This window comes from Xenia sp. Carnegie-2017, unplaced genomic scaffold (assembly GCF_021976095.1).
Source record: "Xenia sp. Carnegie-2017 unplaced genomic scaffold, XeniaSp_v1 HiC_scaffold_2, whole genome shotgun sequence".
Classification (NCBI taxonomy): domain Eukaryota; kingdom Metazoa; phylum Cnidaria; class Anthozoa; order Malacalcyonacea; family Xeniidae; genus Xenia; species Xenia sp. Carnegie-2017.
The window spans coordinates 1,175,135-1,195,444 of record NW_025813482.1 but is presented as its reverse complement, the minus strand read 5'-3'; the positions used below and the strand labels follow the sequence as shown (position 1 = coordinate 1,195,444).

Below are 20,310 nucleotides of genomic sequence, written 5' to 3'. Positions count from 1 at the left end.
GTAAGTGTGATATATTGTTAGGGTGAGGTGTTGAGACTAGAAAAGTTTAAGAGGGATGGAGCTGCCTTGGGTGTTAAGTGAAGGTTTTAGTTTGGAGATGAGGAGGCTTTCGTGGATCATGAGGTCGAATGTGTCGGAGCAGGATGAGATGATTTTAAAATCGTCTGGCGAAGCAGGGTGGTTGGAGGAGTTACTATGAGAAAGAATTGTTGACATTAATGGGTTAGTATAGCGTTTTTCAGTCAAAGAAGAGATCCCCAAGTGTTCCGAGATTCTGGTGTGTAAGTGGCGTGTGGTTTGACCCACATACGACGCGGAACAGCATCTACACGTGTATAAATAAACAACACCAGATTTCAGAGACTTGGGAATTTCATCCTTAATGGGAAAAAATGAAGAGATTCGTGTGGGGGTACGAAAGACGAATCTGACATTGACATGAAGGAAAGCAGCGTTGTAGAGACGATTGATTTGTGTGCGGATTTGTAACGAGTGACAGCCGGTGAATGGGAGACAGAAATACACTATTTTCTTTGGGACACTAAGGACAGATGGTTTCTGTTCGAATTTTGTGTCAAGGAAACGACGGACAATGTGGTCGAACATATTAGTTGGATAGCAATTGAGTTTGAGTAGTTTTCTGGTGGTTTTAATTTGGGCATGAAAAGTCTCATAACTAGAGCAGAGTTTGAAAAGCGGTGTAATAGGTCAGAGATTAAGTTGCGTTAGTAAGAAAGTTTACCACCATATTATCTTCCGCGATGTTTAATCAGTCAGTATTCTTGTTGTCTCTTCTTTCGGTGTTACTCGAGTCTTTGAACAGAAGTTATAGCAGTTGTTTTTTCAAACATGAAAGGTTTTGCCACCTGTAACAGCCCCCTTACATTTGAGTGTGAAAAATTTCTCTAGTGAAACATTGGGGGAAATTTACTGATGTAATTTAATAATTATTAGTTTGGTTTAAATAAAGAGAAAGACATATGGCTCCTATGAAAGAAGAATGAGAAGATTTGTCATTCAAGGAAAATGTGGTTTTTCTTTTTTCAGATTTATTTTAGTGAGCACCGACAAAAGTGTTTGTGTAGCGTCTTTCCCGGTGGTGTACAATCACTTAATAATAAAGCAAACGAAGGTATGAGGTTGAAAACGTCTTTGACTCAAAGCAAAAGTTGTTAGTCTTGCATTTAATTCAGAGCTGCTTGCATGTTGACGATTGCAGGCATACTTTCCACCATAATGCAGATAAACTCAATGTCTTTGTATGATTAACTACGTATGTCGTTGTACGTCTTGTAAATTGACGGACAAAAGTTTGCATGTGGGTCTTTCACCAATTACTCAATTACATCAGTAATTTTAAGTAAATGGTTTGAACTCGAGAGTATCGTAACATGTTCGTTGATGAAGATCGTCCAGGTTAATAGTGTCCTAAGAAGGACTGTTGGTATTGATGTAGACTGACGTTTCGACAACCTTAGCGGTAGTCATCTTCAGAGATTGCAGGCCAAAAGACTTGTCTCCTTTCTATAGATTTAACAAGAACTCGTCGTAAATTGCTTTTAACATCATTCTATAAGTCAGTCGTTGGTTCGCTGTTTCCCACTCCACAGACTGTCAAACCTTTGCCCGAATATATTGACCTGGATTTTACCCATAATGCCATAGAAACAAACTATTGTGCTGATGACCACAAAGCCTATGCAATCAGAATTGATACCTATCAACTTTTCGCCTTGTTCTCCAAGAATGTACCGAACTATGCACTAAGGTGAGCTTTGGAGGGCTTAATATAATGTTAGAAAATAAGAAGTATATTACCAGCACATGAACTTACTAGGCCATTCTTCCCATCTCAAGCAAATTCAAGTCACAATTTCATGTATATTTTTACTTTTAGAATGTTAACTGAGGAGACATTGAACGTGCTAACAAATGATCGCTTGGTATGAATATATCGCAGGCTGATTGATGCTTAAATGGTTGCCCGTTGATAGTACTCGAAAGCCATTATTTTGTTTCAAGTCTGCCGGAAAAAGAAAACCGGCCCATGTTTAGCAGTTACGCATATTTTTGCTGAAGAAGACTTTGGAGTGGATTGTGGTATCTTTCAACATATTTCCAAAAAAAAACGCACGCCTTGCACTGGATATTTTTTGCCATCATGCAGAAAATGTAGAGAGAAAATTATTAACCCAATAAATGTACATATAAATAACAATTGTGTAAAAAGAGTAGTTTGTGTCCATTTTGCTGGATGGGTATTTATTCTATTTTTTATAATCAGTCGTTTGAACCATGGAGAGTTTATTCTGGATCATGTGACAAAAGTGGCTTTTCTCGGGAATTTTGTTCGTTTTTAGTTGCAAAACTGGTCTGACTGATAATACCTTTATATTTTGGCATTTTCACAACGTTGGCGTCATTTTTGTTAAAATTCATCATTAAATCTTCATAAAACACTGACAACGACCCATGGTTTTTTAATCTCTTTGTTTCCAAAGTTTAGGTCAGGAAAATACAAATGATACAATGTATCTTGCTACTGACCAAAACTGTGGTCATCTTATGACAGCTGTTCGAACCTGCTCTTTACATGAATGATTTGGCGGAATTTTTACGTTCATGTTGATGATATAGTTGAGATTTAAGAATGTTATAATTTTGATCTGGTCTTAGTTAACAGTTAGGGATGTTTTAATAAAGACGTGACTTAGACAATACTCAGTTCTTTAAATTCACTGTTTCTCCGTGGCATTCGAAATTATGTGGGAAGAAGAGCATTGTATCCATTGTCATTTGGAAGACCAGCTTCAGAGTGAAAGCGTGGAAAGCAGAATCGTATATGTAAATTAACAATTACTCACTTCTTGCCGGTTAACCACGTACTTTAATCGCATTTCTATGAATGTTTATACAAAACTCAACACTAACTACCCTGTAATTACTAAATAGAATTAATTGCATCAATGTCAATTAAATTATATCATGCCTGCAAATGTTATTCTTAATCCTGTGAGCTAGCAATCCAAAATTATCATTGTAGACTAACACACTGCAGTCTTAACAACAGGCTTTTCGCTTTTTTATAAGAATCATATGGCTTCATAAATGGCAAGTTTAATGACAAAAATATTACCATTGTTGTACAAGACTGACTGACGGTTTGTTGAACAGATTAATCTCTTATCTTAATCCAAACCCAATTTCCAAATTCAATCCATTTGACTATTTCGGCTTTCACTTTTGTTATGGTGAAGCGAATGTGCTGTGTCTTGTTGCTATGAATGTTAAACCTTAATTTAGTGGAAAAAACGTCGGTGAAAGAAGATAAAATTTTCTCGATGTCCCAAACTCGTTTTCATCTTAAGCTGGATGATTCTGCTTGTTCATCTATTGATCAATATCTTGAATATCGAAGATAATGATTCGTGACATTCATAGTTCTACTTCTTCGTTCACATCGTGTGTTTAGCTATCTTGTATATTCAATGCCTACAAAAGTATAAAACTGTCTGTTTTGAGGTATATGACATTGTCTAGCTGCTTTAGAAAGACTATCCTATCTTGTTTGTATAATATCAAATTTTGCTTGTCATCCCTGTGTCAAGTGCACCAGAATCAGCTTCAATTGCCAAGTCACTTAGCACTTGGACTGTAAAAATAGCTATAAATATAAGGGTGCTCGTTTGCATTAACGCATATAAGATGTAATAACTCTGATAGTTATAGGTCTACATTTATTTTCGAATCTTCCAGCTTACACGTTTGTGCTCTACATGTTCTAATAATAATTAAGTTATGCCTAAGTGAATGTCAATCATATATAACATAACGGAAGCTTATACCGCTAATTATGTGCATATATTACATCCCTCTTTTCTTAAATTGAAAAGAGTTTAAGTTTAAGTGTTCAGGTGCTATAGATAACAAGTTTATATTTCAAGTCTTGTAAATTGGATTTGGGTTGATTCGTCTACCATAACGACTTGTTTTCACTTGGTGATTTGTATCCGTTTGTGTTGGTTTTGAGACGTTGTCTTTTTCTGTACTGGCTTCTTGTTGTTGCGGAGTCAGAACTTGAGCACCGTCAATATCCGTGGTGTTGTAATCAGATATTTCTTCATTTGTCTTTCTTAGATGTCTGCGATTCCGTCTGTATTCTGTCCCGTTGTCCCCTTTTACTATGTAGCTTCTGGGTGCTTCATGTTTTCGTGTTACCGTTCCGCGAGTCCATGGTGCTGCAGGATCTTTACGAAATCGAACAATATCTCCTTCTTCCAGTGGTGCCAATGACTTGGCTGTACGATCATAGTGTTTTCTTTGCTGTTCTGGCTGTTCTTGACGTGCTGCTTTAAACGTAGTTCGGTTGATGAGCTTTGGATTAAGCTTTCTTTGAGAGGTGGGAATGGTTGATCGAAGTCGTCTGCTCATTAGTGTTTGCGCCGGAGTTACACCGTTAATAGGGGTTTTACGATAATCTAACAACGCAAGGTATGGATCTTCGCCGTTAGCTTTGCATTTCCTTAGAATATTCTTCATTGTTTGGACTGTATTCTCATGTAATCCACCAGACTGTGGATATCTCGGACTTATGGTGTTGTGACAAAAATTAAAGTCTTTTGCACACTGTCTGTATTCTTCCGACGAGTATTGTGGGCCATTGTCGGACACCACAGTTTCTGGGATTCCATGACGACTGAATATGGACTTTGTCTTGTTAATAACTGTTTGTGCTTTCGTGTCTTGAAGTTCAGCCACTTTGGGATACCGGCTATAATAATCAACAACTATTCGATGTGGTTTTCCATTCCAATCAAAAAGGTCTGAGCCAATTTTTTGCCAGGGACGACTGGAAATATCGTGTGGATGGAGTGGCTCTCGTTGATTGGCATTTGCGTAGTACTGACATGTTGAGCAGTTTGACACTAGTTCTTCTATTTGTGCGTTCATACCTGGCCAGAATATGCTCTCTCTAGCCAGTCTCTTGGTCTTCTCAGTGCCTTGATGCGATTGATGCAGTTTCTGGAGAGTATCAGCTTGCAATGTTGGTGGAATCAGGATGTTGTGGCTCTTGTAGATAAGACCATCGTCCGTTGTTAGTTCTTCACGGTATGGATAATAAGGTTTTAACTCCGTTAGTATCAATATCTTATGAAATTAAATGAAGATATGATCTTAGCACTTTGCTGGACAATTTAAGCAATTGTCTCATGAACCTGAAAGATTCAGGTGACTCAACGGGATTCGAACCCATGACTTCTACGGTGCCGGTGCAGTGCTTAGACGAACTGAACTATGAAGTCACACAGTGGAGAGCAGGTCAATTTTGTTGGGCTCATGTTTTCTCGTGAAAGGAATGTCATATGATAGAATGTTATATGCAGTGCGGTGTTTTGAAATTAAATGAAAATAGGATCTTCGCACTTTGCTGGACAGTTTAAGCAATTGTCTTATCAACCTGAAAAATTCAGGTGACTCAAGGAGATTCGAACCCATGACCTCTGCGGTGCCGGTGCAGTGCTCTGACCAACTGAACTATGAATTCACACAGGGGAGAGCAGGTCAATTTTGTTTGGCTCATGTTTTCTCGTGAAAGGAAAGTCATATGAAAGAATGTTATATACAGTGCGGTGTTTTGAAATTTAATTGTCCAGCAAAGTGCGAAGATCATATGAAAGAATGTTATATGCAAAGTGCGGTGTTTTGAAATTAAATTGTCCAGCAAAGTGCGAAGACCATTTCATGGGTTCGAATCCCGTTGAGTCACCTGAATTTTTCAGGTTCATGAGACAGTTGCTTAAACTGTCCAGCAAAGTGAAAGATCATATCTTCATTTAATTTCAAAACACCGCAGTGCATATAACATTCTTTAATATCTTATGAAGCGGCCATCCGTCTTGTATCTGCTGTACCAAGAGTTGCATCGTCTTGTCTTTGCGGATTTCATCTTTGATGGCTTGAAGTTTCCGGTCTGTGACGTAAGACTTTGATGACATCAGATGGATAAATCTTTCTGACGCGATGTCTTCAAATTCTTCATGTACAATCTCGGGAGGAAATGCACGCGAGAGCGCATCAGCTATGTACATTTCGCTTTGTTTCTTGTACACCAAATTGATATCGTAGGATTGCAGCTGCATTAACATTTTCTGGAGTCGACTGGGTGCTTAAGATAGTGGTTTTTGGAATATCATTGCAGGGGTTTATGGTCGCTTTCAACGGTTATGGTTTTACCGTAGACATATTGATGGAAGCGTTTGCAGGCAAAGACGACAGCTAGCAGCTCTTTCTCAATCTGTGCGTAACGTCGTTGTGTGTCATTCATGGCTTTTGATGCGTAGGCTACTGGATCCTGGTCTTGAATTAAAGCAGCTCCAAGGCCATTCTGTGAAGCGTCGACCTGGAGTATCACTGGTTTTGCTACATCGTAATAACGGAGAGTATTAGGATGAGTTAGTAAATGTTGTAGATCTTGAAATGCTTTCTCATGTGTTTCATGCCAGTGGAATTCAATGTTCTTCTTTATAAGTTCTCTCAGTGGAGCGGTGACGTCCGAAACGTTTGGTGCGAACTTGGCGATGAAATTAACCATGCCCAACAATCGTTGGACGTCCTGCTTGTTTTCTGGTTTGGGGTAGTTCTTGATTGCTTCAACCTTACTCTCATCAGGTTTGACAGCATATGCTGTTAGCTTTTCTCCAAGGTATGTTATCTCTGTTTTCCGAAACTGGCACTTGTCCTTGCTTAGTGTAATATTGACGTCTGCTACACGATTGAGAACACGCTCCAGGTTGCGTGTTCCTCCATTGTCAGTCCCCAGATTAGTATATCGTCGATATCTGTTTCGCATCCCGGTAGATGCTGAAACTTCTCGTATACTGTTTTATGGAACACCTCTTGTGCGAACACTACTCCAAAGGGTATTACAGTAAAACAATATCGACCAAATGGCGTATTAAACATCGTCAGGTAAGAGCTCTCCTCGTCAAGAGGCATTTGCCAAAATCCCGAGTTTGCATCCAGTTTGCTGAAGAATTTGGCATTGGTCAAACGGCTGGTAATCTCTTGCTGAGTGGGAAGCTGGTAATGCTCTTTGAGCAAAGCTTTGTTGAGGTCACGTGGATCGATGCAAATACGTAACTTTCCAGAGCGTTTTTCATTAACTACCATCGAGTTAACCCATGCTGTCGGCTCATTCACTTTCTTAATTATTCCTTTGGATTCCATATCTTTTAGCTCGTTGTGGACACGTTCTCTCAGTGCTGACGAGGAGGATGAACGACAGGTGTTGCATTAGGGTAGATCTTGATATGATAAGGATGTGATATGCGTCCTAATCCGTCAAAGCATTTCGAGTATTTCTCAAATATTTGTTCGCTGGAAAGTACTGTCAGTGAACTTACGAGTGTAGCCCCGTTGTTCTGTTTACTGCGCAATTGATATACATTGTGGAATATTACAAGCTTCATACTTTTGCAGTTGGCGCATCCAAGCAATGATTTACCATTTTCAACCACTTGAAACTTGAGTACTTGCATTGTTCCTTTGTGTTGGCATTTTAAATAGCATTTACCTATGACTGGAATGTTGTGGCCTCCGAAAGCAGTCAATTTTGCTGTGCTCAGCTTCAATTTACTAAAACGTTGCCGCTTTGGAATAATAGTTTCATAATCTTTCTTACTCAGATCATTTGTTTCTGCCCCAGAGTCAAGTTTCACTCGGATTGTCTTGTTGTTTAGATATGCATGTTCTTCGTCACTGTCTTTATCATATCTATTCCGTGCGCTGAAGAGTCGCTTTCATAATTGACGTCATGTATCGATTTCTTGGTGTTTTTTGTTTGTGATCGGTAGTACTTAGCAATGTGTCCCAGTTTCTGACAATTGTTACATTTTTCCCATATGCCGGACATGATTTCGGCTCGTGAATTCGACCGCAATTGCCGCATTTTTTTGGAGATCTTCCGTTTTCCGGTTTGTTGTTTTTGCTTTTTTGGTTGCGAGATTTCCCTTTATAACCATGTTTTAGCTGATCATTCCCCAATGTGTGGACATTGGCAGAATTCTGGTCGTTTAGAGATTTCATTTGCTCACGAGATACTTCAGACGCTCGACATATATCTAAAGCTTTCGGCCTTGTTAAATCCGACTCTCGAAGTAAGCGTTCTTTGATAATTTGGTTTCGTATTCCACATACTATTCGATCGCGAATAAGCCCGTCATGAAGTGCTTCAAACTCGAATTGGGCGGCGAGAGTGCGTAGAACAGTCACATACTGGTCGATGCTTTCGTTGTCTTCTTGATTTCGTATGTTGAATTTATGTCTTTCATACGTAATGTTCTTTCTTGGGTTGCAGTAGATTTCAAACGCGGATTTTAACTCCCTCGTTGTTCTCATCCACGTTATTTCTCCCTCAGCATTGGTCCCTGTTTCTGGCGTTGCGAATGTTAAGGTTTTATATACTTCTCTGCCCCTTTCTCCTATGTACAAAAGAAAGTAGGAACATTTTTCCTCTTCAGAGCGTCCTTTAAGTTCGGTCTTCTCGAACAGCGTCCAGTGCTCCTCAAACTTACAAAAGTTTTCGCTGACGTTCCCGTCTAATTTCAGAGGTTTGGGGGCTGCCCATTGAAGGTTCCCAGATTCCATATTAATTGCTTTTTATGGAATCCCACTTCTGACACCATGTAATAACTCTGATAGTTATAGGTCTACATTTATCTCGAATCTCCCAGCTTACACGTTTGTGCTCTACATGTTCTAATAATAATTAAGTTATGCCTAAGTGAATGTCAATCATATATAACATAACGGAAGCTTATACCGCTAATTATGTGCATATATTACATAAGAAGAACAGAGTTTTGATAATCTTGTGCTTGTGCTTCTGTTGCAACTGAAGAGTGAAGCCCAGGCTTATCGTGACAAATGTCAAAAAAGTGATTTCGCCACCATCTATCAATAGATTTATTAGGCCAAAATGGCACCTATACTAATATTTCTTTGATAGAAAGGTGGACATACATATTGCGTGTATATTTCTGATGAATTGCGAGCAGCTTCTACCAACTAGCTCAAACAAACTATAAAATTGGATGATCAACTGCAGGTTAGGGTTGGTGGTAAACAATGTACTTTGCATTCATTGGAGAAAACATCTGCAAATCAGTTTAGCGATGTTTCGTATTGTGCTGGAGTTGATGCAAACATGATTTGAACATGAGATTTGTTTATAGTTTGTTTAAATGTCCATTTAATTGAAGCTGTCTTCACAGTAAATGCTATAGATGAAAAATGAATAAGATTTTTAATTAATAGGAAGGATATATCTTAAAAATAATTTGTCCCATACATGAATTACATTAGAAAAAAGGTACTATTTCTATTCAAATTTGCTTTGATTTGATATTTCTTCAGAGATATCTCTGCTTTAGCATAGTTGCGATGATGTTTTTGGTGCAACACAAAATGGTGCAGCAATATTTTTTTAGAATGCTGTCATAAAGTACAACATAAATTAGATCATCAAAGCCATGTCAACTGTAGATATGCACACATACAAAACATATATGTAAGCTTCAATCTACATTGTTGTTTATAAAAATATTTGATGTTGATGACTGTGGGGGCTGATGGGCTTATGTCCGGACTATGGCGTTCAGCGGGCAGAAAAAAAATAGTATGCCAAATCAAAACAGCTGGAAACCATCGGAAAATGAATCTTGTTCTGGGGCGTCCATTTCTACACCAGCCTCAGTAGCATTTGAAAGTGCTAGGCTGTTCAATCCTCGACATTCAACATTGAGACGAACCGGTGGTAAGAGAAAAGCATCTCAGCGTTCTGGTCGAACATGGACGGCGCAAATGTTCTGCCTGGATAATCGCCAGCAAAAAATATTCCGAATGCAGATGTTAAGCAGATTTTACTGATGAAGTGGCCAACGGTAAGACTTCGGGCTCCCCACAGCTTAACGAAGGTGGTGGGTTTGAGCTTTTGCAGTATCAATTAAACTGTCGACAACTAGCCATGAGTAGCTGCCGTTGGGCTGTAAGACCTGAAAGCCAATATCGGAACGCAGTCGAAAATAAATGCCAGGCCTATTCAAGCAAACCTCTCCACAAAGCCAATTAAGGCGGAAAAGAAAGTTCAAGTGACAGAAACTTGCAATGGGTGCCATCAAGAATTCCCCATGAATCAGTTACGGAGCCATTCTAAACACACGTAAAGCAGGAATATTAGATTCAAGTTTCGACTCCGACTTGAATGGCGACAACTTTTTGCAACAAAATCCTGTTCATAGTGCTACTCCATTATCTCACAAAACTAATGAAGATCCATCCGTCACCATTGCAGCAAATGATGAGCAACACAATGCTGATGAAGTCATTTTAACAGATACTACTTCCTTATTCACTTCAGATAACATTGCCACAGACACACTAGTACAAAATGCCCCTGTGGTTGTGGTAACCGAAAGCAACACTCCTAAAGGTCTTGAAATTCACAGAATTACTGAACCTCAAAGAGCAGTGACTCAAAGTCAAGAAGAAACTGATACCAATTCAATTATTGAGAACATTTTTGAATACTACAAGGAACATGCTATTTCTGCTACTTAAGAAGTTGTGCGTCTAATGCAGTCAAAAATTGTTAGAATGAGAAACCTGGAAATTGAACAAGAGGACCATGTCTAGAGGGTGCAGCAAACTACATTTTAGTCGACCGTTGCAAACATTCTCAGAACAGGTATGGATGAAATTAATGGTATTGAAGATTTGTTTCTTACACTTGATGTCAAGTTTTATGGAGAGGTAATCTCCTATTATGTGTCATTATTCAAATAGATTTTTCTGTAAAAGCATACTGTCAAAAAGATGATACTGGGGAGAAACGATTAATATTTTGCCTTTCAGGGCTGAGTATATTAATGGAAAGCTGCCGCAAATATTGTCGGAGGATGTCATCCATGAAATTTTTGTAAATGAAAATATAAGGGAATGTTTCAAAAATCTTATTAGACGATTAGAGAAACTTGGTATACTTTTGCAATAAAATATATTTCCTTGTGAGTCATTAAAACGAAATTAAGATTCTACGACATATTTTTATCCTAGATGTTTTGCAAAATTTCATCATTGCCGGAGATTTTCAGGTCAAATCCTTTTACTGTCATGACACTGAGAAAACTAAGTTCACTTCTTGTGCCGGATTTTCCTCTTATGGACTACAATCAAAGCTACGAAGCAAATGTTTGTGCTCTTTATTGCAGATATATGAGAGAGGTTGCTGGTAGGTTCTTTGATTGTGCGCATTTTTTATTAGATTTATAAATAACTATTGACATTGCCCTTTCTTTCTTGCAGCTGGTCGCCGTGGAGTTGTAAAACTTGAAAGCATATTGCAGTTTGCAACTGCGACAGATGAAAAACCTTCATTGGGTTTTAAGTTGTCTTCTAAAATACGATTTTTGTGAAGTTACCAACTTATTTTTGCCAGTTGCAAACACATGTATCAATGTAATGACACTTCACTATGCTTCAAACAGTTCTAAGCGATTTCCAGCTGATGATGTCTTGTTTGGTTTATACGATGAAGCTTTTTCATGTGAACATTTTGACACCCTGCATTATAAATGAAGGAACTGCAAAAGATACATATTGGTTGTGGGAGGCATATTCAAGTTTTTATATTATGAGTTATGATCATAACTGTTTACATTAGAGAGTGATTTAAGTGTCAAGAAAAATTATCAATTTTCGACCACCCCTGAAATGTTGGCTTCTGTAATGCATTGGTTCATAATGGTTCGACACTTGGAATAAAAGCAATGAAAAAATTGTATTTATATGTTTGGCTCGCATCTTTGCTGAAGTTATTTGTTTAGTTTTCTGAATTTCTTTCGATAACCTCCAAATTAAGTTTATACTGTTCAATTCCATAGTTATCAGCATTTCATGGGACTTCCTGAAGTTCAACAAGGTCTACAGTAAGGTCTAATGTTGGTGGAGAAAAAAATAGGCCTACCCTCTTCATTTTCATTATTACTAGTATCATCAGTTTCCTCTTCAGTGCCGTATTGTTGCACATCATCAACCAGTATATCAAGGCCTGTTGGATATTGCAATTGACAGGCCATCCATAAACTTCGTGGACTTGTCTTAGTGGTTCTCATGTGATGGTTAGACCTTTTCCAAATTTTAAGTTTTTTATTTATGTTATTCATGTATGTGTAGTCCAATGCAGCGATGTGTTTCAGTGTTTGCTGTTTAGTAGATCAAGGAGACCTTGATCCTCCATAAAATAAAACAAATAGTTGAAGAATCTAAGAACTCCCTGAAACACATCTCCCGAAGTTCACTCGATCCCTTGGTTATGTGTACTTCGACCTGTAATTACACTTCCTCCATTGCTTCCTCTTTTCAATCATGTGGTCTGCAATTCTGACATTTTCTAGACCCTATACAAAGTTTCATACAATGAAGTTTGCACTTAACGAATTTTTATATAATGAAGTTTGGACAGCTTATAATGAAGTTTGGACAGCTTATAATGAAATTTGGACAGGATATAATGACGTTTGGACCGGATATAATTTGGTTTCGACCGCATATATTATTCTTTCAAGGGCAAATAATGTCGTTTCGGTCAAATATAACTAAAAGAATTATAATGTCATGAAAACTGATCACTTAAGAGAGCTATGGCTATCCATACAACAGAAAGGGATGCTAAGACTGGAGGAAACTGATCCTTAGGGGCAAGAAACAAAGTAATGTTGATTATGATGAAATGAAAGAAAGCTTTTTAAACAGGGGTCTAGATGAGCAGTCAGCTGAAGATCAAGCATATTCTATCATTCTACTGAAATTTAAAAGAAACTGGAAAATGTTTATATTCAACGTCTTGTGTGAATAAACCAATCGAAGAAAGATCCCATCCACAGAAAAATAATGCATACAAAGAAAGGGTTTAGAAAACGACGACTATGATTCACAGAAAGCTATGGAAGCAGCTGTTGAGAAGAGAAAGTTCTTAACAGACTTTTAAAAAAATACAGCTTTATTGACACTCTGTCAATGATGAAAATGATTAAATGTGTGATTAAATTAATGAATTTTGATTATGAGAACCTTTGGATTATGTTAATATTTCAATGTTATATAAATTAAAATCAACTGTTGTTTATAATGTGAAAAACCTTCATGTGGAACAAAAATTTTTCATCATGGTTTCTGTTTCCATTTTTTTTATCTTGAAATAAGATAATCATCAGCCAAGTGTACAGCACGTGGGCAAAAAATTGAAGTAAGTTATTCCAAATCGTTTTTACAAATAAAATTAATTCATCAGTGGAGAAAATAATTGTATTTTCACAAAAAGCATTCAAGTATCTCGAGACTAAAACAGTTTAAACTTCAAACTCCCGTGAGCGATATAGTTATAAGACGGAATTCGCAATATCACGCAGAAAATAGGTCAACGAAAGTCGCATCCATTTTTATGGCGCTGAAATACTATTGTTGTCGACAGCGATTACTAATTAAATTTTACAACATAGCTAAATGCGTATAGCGCTGACATTTTCTATGTTTTCGTTAACCACGACTATCAAAATTTGTTGAGATAATTTTGTTTATATGACAAACGATACTTTGGATCAAAAAGTGTTAGCTTTCTCTTTTTTCGAAGTATTCAACAGTTAATAAATTTGCAACTGAATAAATTCCAGTAAGGCCTTATGCAGGATTTGGCAAGTTCTTTTTCGCACAAAAGACAAGCATGTGCAGTAACTAATTCTGTTTTTTGTTAGCTATTTACATAATATTATTCGTAACACGGTATTTTATACGCACATGAAAAACATGTGACTTGGACGAGATTTGAACTCGCACCTTCGGGGACTAGTCCGGATAATACATAATATGTATATTGTTAGCTATTCATTAAGCAAAACTAGTTAAAACTTACGACTTTTGATATCTTTAGTCGGTGATCTATAACGGTTCGCTTTTTTGCATAAGGATTAACCATTCTGCCTTGAATTGAGGGGGTTGAACGGCATGTTCATCTAGCGAATATTGTTAAATTGTAGTTCTAAGTTTCACGAAAGTAGTATGTTTTATTTACTTTTAATTTACTTGCCTTTTTACAATTTCATATCGCAGCAACTTTTATTTTTATTTTCAGAGTATTCATGGTAAGTCATACTTTACTAATCATTTGAATAATTAAGAATGCAAAAGATTAATAAATCTTAATCAAAAAGTTTAATGTCTCATGTTTTAGTTTGTCTTTGTGTTCCGTCAAAAATTTGTTTCTCCAGTCCTTGCACATATACTGAATCAATTCTAACCCGTAAACTTTTGGACTGAGTCAATGAGGTCACTTAAACTATCGAAGAACAATTTCATTATATCTTCTTCAAAGTAAATTAGTATTGTTTCATTGTTGGGCATCATCAAACATTAAGGGCGTCTTGGCGAGGGATGATTAACACTGGAGCCATAACAGTCTAGCAACAAGACTTGATATTATGCACCCTATTTCTTCGGCGTAACACTTCAATGTCAAATGCTTCTTTAAATTTCTTTACTAGTTCAATGTCAACCTTTAAAGCCACTTTTCGTATTTATTGTAAGAAAAAAACTAGTCAATTTATAAAATTGTATTCTCTTTTCTATATCGGCAAAGGAAGAAATAATCTTTGTATTCTTTTACTAATAACAAGCAATCTTTCCCTTCAAATAATCCCCTGCCTCATTTCCCATTTATCAAATGAAACAGTCACTAGCAATCTTAATCTGTTTTCGGTTGACACGCGCGTGTCCGGTTTACTTTCACGAACTGGAAACTAATCGACACGGGTAAAAGCTTCGGTTATTTCTGAGTTTTAAGTCCATAGCTGCAGGCTATCTACTCATGGTTTCACTTTGTAATACTATGAGTGCCGAAATGTTGTATTATAAATGTTTTTGTGTTTTTCGGAGTACATTGCGGTGAATTTTATAACTTGAAGCTTGAAATTCTGGATGGTTTATAAAACAAACGTTACAGTAGCCAATACAACCTTTAGATTTGAATAGGTTAATTCTCTAATAAGTTCGTATTTACATAAATTGAAATTGAGGCAAGTTACATAGCCATCTAAAAATAGCTTGTTTATTTTATTTCACAAAAATTTGCAGAAATAATTGGTAATTTTCATTGTTACAAAATAAGGAGAAGTTGTAACTTCTATGCCACAGTAAAAACAGATTGGTCAAAATTACTAACTTTTTTTCGTCGCGACCAATTTTTAAATTGGTCAAACCTTTGTGACCACTAAAGAATTGTAAATATAACTGCACAGGTCGGCGGCCAATACGATAACAGTTTCACTAACTTTAGTTTGAAACTATTAAAAATATTCAATACTCCAAACATCAATAGCCCCGGTTTACGATCGTTAAACATCATTGTCATAAAGTATTGGTATGCCAAAGAACTTCCAGAAGTTCGAAAAGACAATTAAACAATCGTCATAGCTAGTATTAAGCGAAAAGTATTAAGCTCCTTTCTTCACAATGTAACCATGGTTTTACCTTGGTTTTACATATAATAATACAGCGGTTTTTTGAAAAAGCGTCAATATATTGTGGCATTGTCGCATTTTTACGACATCAATCAAACAACGTTATTATATGGCAAGCGTCACTCTGGCAAATTGGTGGGTCTTGATTGGCTCAGAAACAATTTTGCCGGCCATTACTTTCCAGACGATACAATTTAAAACAATTTATTTTTCTGATGAAAACTAGAAAAGTGAAAGCCAACACGTATAAAACAGCAAGGACAAGAAACAAAGCAAGCTTCGTTTCAGGTCAAATAACGCCATATAATAAACTTTTTAATAAGCTCGCTTTCAGTCTATACTAAATAGTCTATATTTTTTATCTTTTTTTTGTCTTTTTTATCGGACCTTTGTATTTTTTTTAATAACCTCGTGTTCGGTTATTATAAGTTTACTAATCTTGCTAAACGTGCTGAAAGTCTCTTTTCACATAAAAAAGCACACATACATAACACAGACCGGTCTAAACAGTCACAGTTAACGAGTCAAGATTTAATCCTGGCATCTCAGTTGTTAAAGCAAGCTTGGTGACTGGTTTGTGAAGCCAATAGCCATACGTGAAACCTCTTTGTTCTTAGAAGACAAATTTTTATAGCGAAATAAAAAACCCAATCAGTGGCATAACAAGAACGTTAATTGGAGGGTGGGGGGTGCATATTCATATATTCCGTTGTGCCCTACTGATTTCTTTTGAAAGCAATTGGAATTTCAAAAGAAATCAGTAGGGCACAACTGAATATATGAATATACATACCCCCAATTAACGTTCTAGTTACGCCTCTGAACTCAATAGTTTTGATTAACGTTAACAGATGAAAAATTTATTTTATTGTTGTTGTAGACACACGGAAAGCAAAAGAAGATGTTTTCCGCACGTGGAAATTAGACAGGTTGGCTTTTTGTTATAGTCATTTAAGCTCATGGCAATTAACAGATGAACAAATAAAAACTGAAACAATCAGCATACATATAATGTAAACAGTAAACAGTATTTTCGATTAAAGTAAAATAAATTTTAATTTAAATGTCAGCAAATCAAATGTGTTTTCCAAATGTACAAAAGTTTACATCTTTTTCAAGTATATTAGAGCGTAAACAAATACAAGGATGCTGGATGCAGAGGAGTAGCCATTTATACATATTAGTTGTCATTTGCATCTTACATATTTTAGTTACTGATGCTTGTTTCAACTGTTGTTTTCTGAGCTTATCTAAAAAACCTTATATTCTCGTAGTTTGAAGCTTCACGTAAGACTCGAAATGCCGGACAGAAATATAAAGGAAAATAGATGCAACTCTCTGGGAAAAAGATATTCAGTTATGGGATTTAGTAAACTTTTCTGATACTTAGACGCTCTTTCATATAATTTCAAGTGCATAAACGAAAACTTCACCTGATAAATCACGTGACTATTCGGACAGAATAAAAATGTAAATGTAAAATAGAATAAAAAAATTTTGGCTACCCAATTCACAAACTCGTTCTGAAATTTTCCCTCCCTCTCTATTCTGTTATGAATTTTTTAAAATTTTGCTAGTTTACGTATGCCTGTCACTGCTATAAACTTAACTGCTAAATGTCTATAAAAAATTCTTATTAATTTAATGCAGTATACCAGAGCCCTCTATTAGTAAGAGTTGGGACATCTATTGTTATCCGTTTAGCTTGCGTTGATTGGGCAATATTGATCACCTGATCAATTTCCGCCATTTTGGTTCCTAGTTTTGAAATTTGAGCTAGTGTTTATTTAGCAATTGCTGCTAGTAATACAGTATTTTGAGATAATATTGCGTTTTTTTATGGATAAGTTTGTAATAACTGATTAGTGACGGCTACTAAATTTCATTACATATCGCCAGAATTGAGGATTACGAAGAAAATGAAAGAAATGGCTTTACGTCGATCTTACGAAATTTGATTGCGTATGGTGATTGTTGTGCTGAACTGCTTTTGATATAAGGTTCAATTAACTGACTCAAGTAGAGAAACATTTTTGGGCCAAATAACATTACAAAGTTCGTGCTGATGCAGTTTCAATAGTTTTCTTACTCCAAAGCTTGTTTTTTAATCGAGAATGATTTCCCATTATGTTCTGAAATTGATCAATCTACAAACCTCTCAATTCTCAGCCACTTCCACACTAAAACAACTACACCAAATCACAGAAACTCTTATGATTTTCCATGCTGTATTTTGTATTTTTAGTTCATCATTTAAAAATGAAGTAATTATAATTAGGATATTCACTGAAACAGCTGAGTACAATATATTTTTGGTAATGAATTGTACAAATGTACCCTACTTCTGTAGCTCAAAGTAGAACATTACTTCTCTTTTAGACTTTTCAATGATATTTTAAGTGTAGGTTTTGGTTTATAAGTTTACAGAGGCATATCTCCATAATTTCAGCTACTTGGGCTTTTTAATGTATATTACAACTGACAAGAGTAACTGGTTTTGAGAAGAGTAACTGATTACTGATTGAGTAACTGATTTTGACAAGAGTAACTGATTTTGAGTGCGGGACGTGTCGAAGTGGTGGGCGAGTCGCGATTGAACGGTTTGAACTGGGTGACGTGAGTTTGGAAGGTGTATCGGAGTTTAAATATCTGGGCGATGTGTTAAATGATGGTGGAGGGTGCGAGCAAGCGGTGAGGAACAGAGTTCAAGCAGCGTGGTGGAGTTTTAGAGAGTTGTCGGGAATGTTGTGCGGAAAGTCGACTTCATTGAAGCAGAAGGGAGAATTGTACAAGGCATGTGTTAGAAGTGTTTTGGGATATGGAGCAGAGTGTTGGGCGCCGAAAGCAGAGGACCTGAGAAGATTGGCGTCCACGGAAAAGCGAATGCTTAGGATGATGTGTGGTGTAACGTTGATGGATAGGATTCGAAGTGAAGAGATTAGAGAAAGAGTTGGTGCTGAGTGTACCGAGAATTGGGTAAGGCGCCAGCGTTTGAGGTGGTTTGGGCATGTGGAAAGGAGGGAAGAAAGTGCTGAAATTCGTAGAACGTTGCATATGAATGTTGATGGAGTCCGCAAACGAGGTAGACCGAGAAGGAGATGGATGGATGCTGTGAACAGTGATATGAAGGCGATGGGTACAACGAGAGATATGGCGAGAGATAGAGACGTTTGGCGTAGAAAAGTTCATGGACCGGTCAACCCCCCTGGCGGGGATTAATACTGGCCGGTATACAAATGTTGTTTGTTTGTTTGTTTGTTTATTACAACTGTTGCTGCCTTTCTCATAGATATTAAAATATTGCTGGCTTTCTGATATATATTTAGGTGCTGCTAGCTTTTTGATGTATATATTTCACTGGCAATACAAGGCATAGAATTTGAACAAATGGGGCTGAGCCCCCTCCAACATACCCCTGTTTGATCATTAAACACATACAGAACTTTTGTCATTCCTCAACCAATAAATTAACTCTTTGAATGTTTTTATGCAGTGCGGTGTTTTGAAATTAAATGAGATATGATCTTCGCACTTAGCTGGACAATTTAAGCAATCGTCTCAGGACCTGAAAAAATCAGGTGACTCAACGGGATTCGAACCCATGACCTCTGCGGTGCCGGTGCAGTGCTCTGACCACTGAGCTATGAAGTCACACAGTGGTGAGCAGGTCAATATTGTTGGGCTGATGTTTTCTCGTGAAATGAATGTCATATGAATGTTTTATGCAGTGCGGTGTTTTGAAATTAAATGAGATATGATCTCCGCACTTAGCTGGTTGACAGGACCTGAAATCAGGTGACTCAACGGGATTCGAACCAGTGACCTCTGGTGCCGGTGCAGTGCTCTGACCACTGAGCTATGAAGTCACACAGTGGTGAGCAGGTCAATATTGTTGAATGAATGTTTCAGGTGAAATGAATGATTTATGTTTTTCATGACAGTGGTGAAAGGTGGATAAATTGCTGGCCCTATGACAACTTCATATGACATTCATTTCACGAGAAAACATGAGCCCAACAATATTGACCTGCCTCACCACTGTGTGACTTCATAGCTCAGTGGTCAGAGCACTGCACCGGCACCGCAGAGGTCATGGGTTCGAATCCTGCTGAGTCACCTGATTTTTCAGGTCCTGAGACGATTGCTTAAATTGTCCAGCTAAGTGCGAAGATCATATCTCATTTAATTTCAAAACACCGCACTGCATAAAACATTCATATGACATTCATTTCACGAGAAAACATGAGCCCAACAATATTGACCTGCTCACCACTGTGTGACTTCATAGCTCAGTGGTTAGAGCACTGCACCGGCACCGCAGAGGTCATGGGTTCGAATCCCGTTGAGTCACCTGATTTTTTCAGGTCCTGAGACGATTGCTTAAATTGTCCAGCAAAGTGCGAAGATCATATCTCATTTAATTTTAAATTAACTCTTTGCTAAATTAAAGATTGGATCAGACTCATATGCTGTATAAAAGACTACAAAGAGTAGCATTTATAGCAAACAGACTGTTCTTCAACAACAGAAATGTTTCATGTTATAGAAATAATATATTCATTTTAAAGAAATTCTTCACCAAAATTTTCAGCAGAATCCTTAACAAACTTTATTAGAAATAAACTTTAATACTTTATAAAGTGTTAAAGGAGAAATAACTTCATATAAAGGAATAAAACGTTTAAGGTCAAATCATTGCATATTTCAATAACTAAAAAGTATAAAAGTCTGTCATTTTCTG

General features: G+C 37.0%; 1 protein-coding gene across 1 annotated transcript; it reads right to left on the bottom strand.

Annotated features, from left to right (window-relative positions):
• Positions 1-3,939: 3,939 nt before the first annotated feature.
• LOC124440429 (uncharacterized protein K02A2.6-like) lies at positions 3,940-6,146 on the bottom strand. The gene is made up of 2 exons (XM_046990824.1): positions 5,913-6,146; positions 3,940-5,148 (listed from the first exon to the last, which is right to left on the bottom strand). The coding sequence occupies exons 1-2, from the start codon at positions 6,144-6,146 to the stop codon at positions 3,940-3,942; spliced, it is 1,443 nt and encodes a 480-aa protein (XP_046846780.1).
• Between the last annotated feature and the right edge of the window lie 14,164 nt (positions 6,147-20,310).

Bases quoted from the DNA above. Each gene is read 5' to 3' on its own strand.
- LOC124440429 (XM_046990824.1), bottom strand. From the start codon at position 6,146: ATGTTAATGCAGCTGCAATCCTACGATATCAATTTGGTGTACAAGAAA. The intron at 5,149-5,912 runs GTACAGCAGATA...TAATTTCATAAG, and splicing joins ACAAGACGATGCAACTCTTG to ATATTGATACTAACGGAGTT.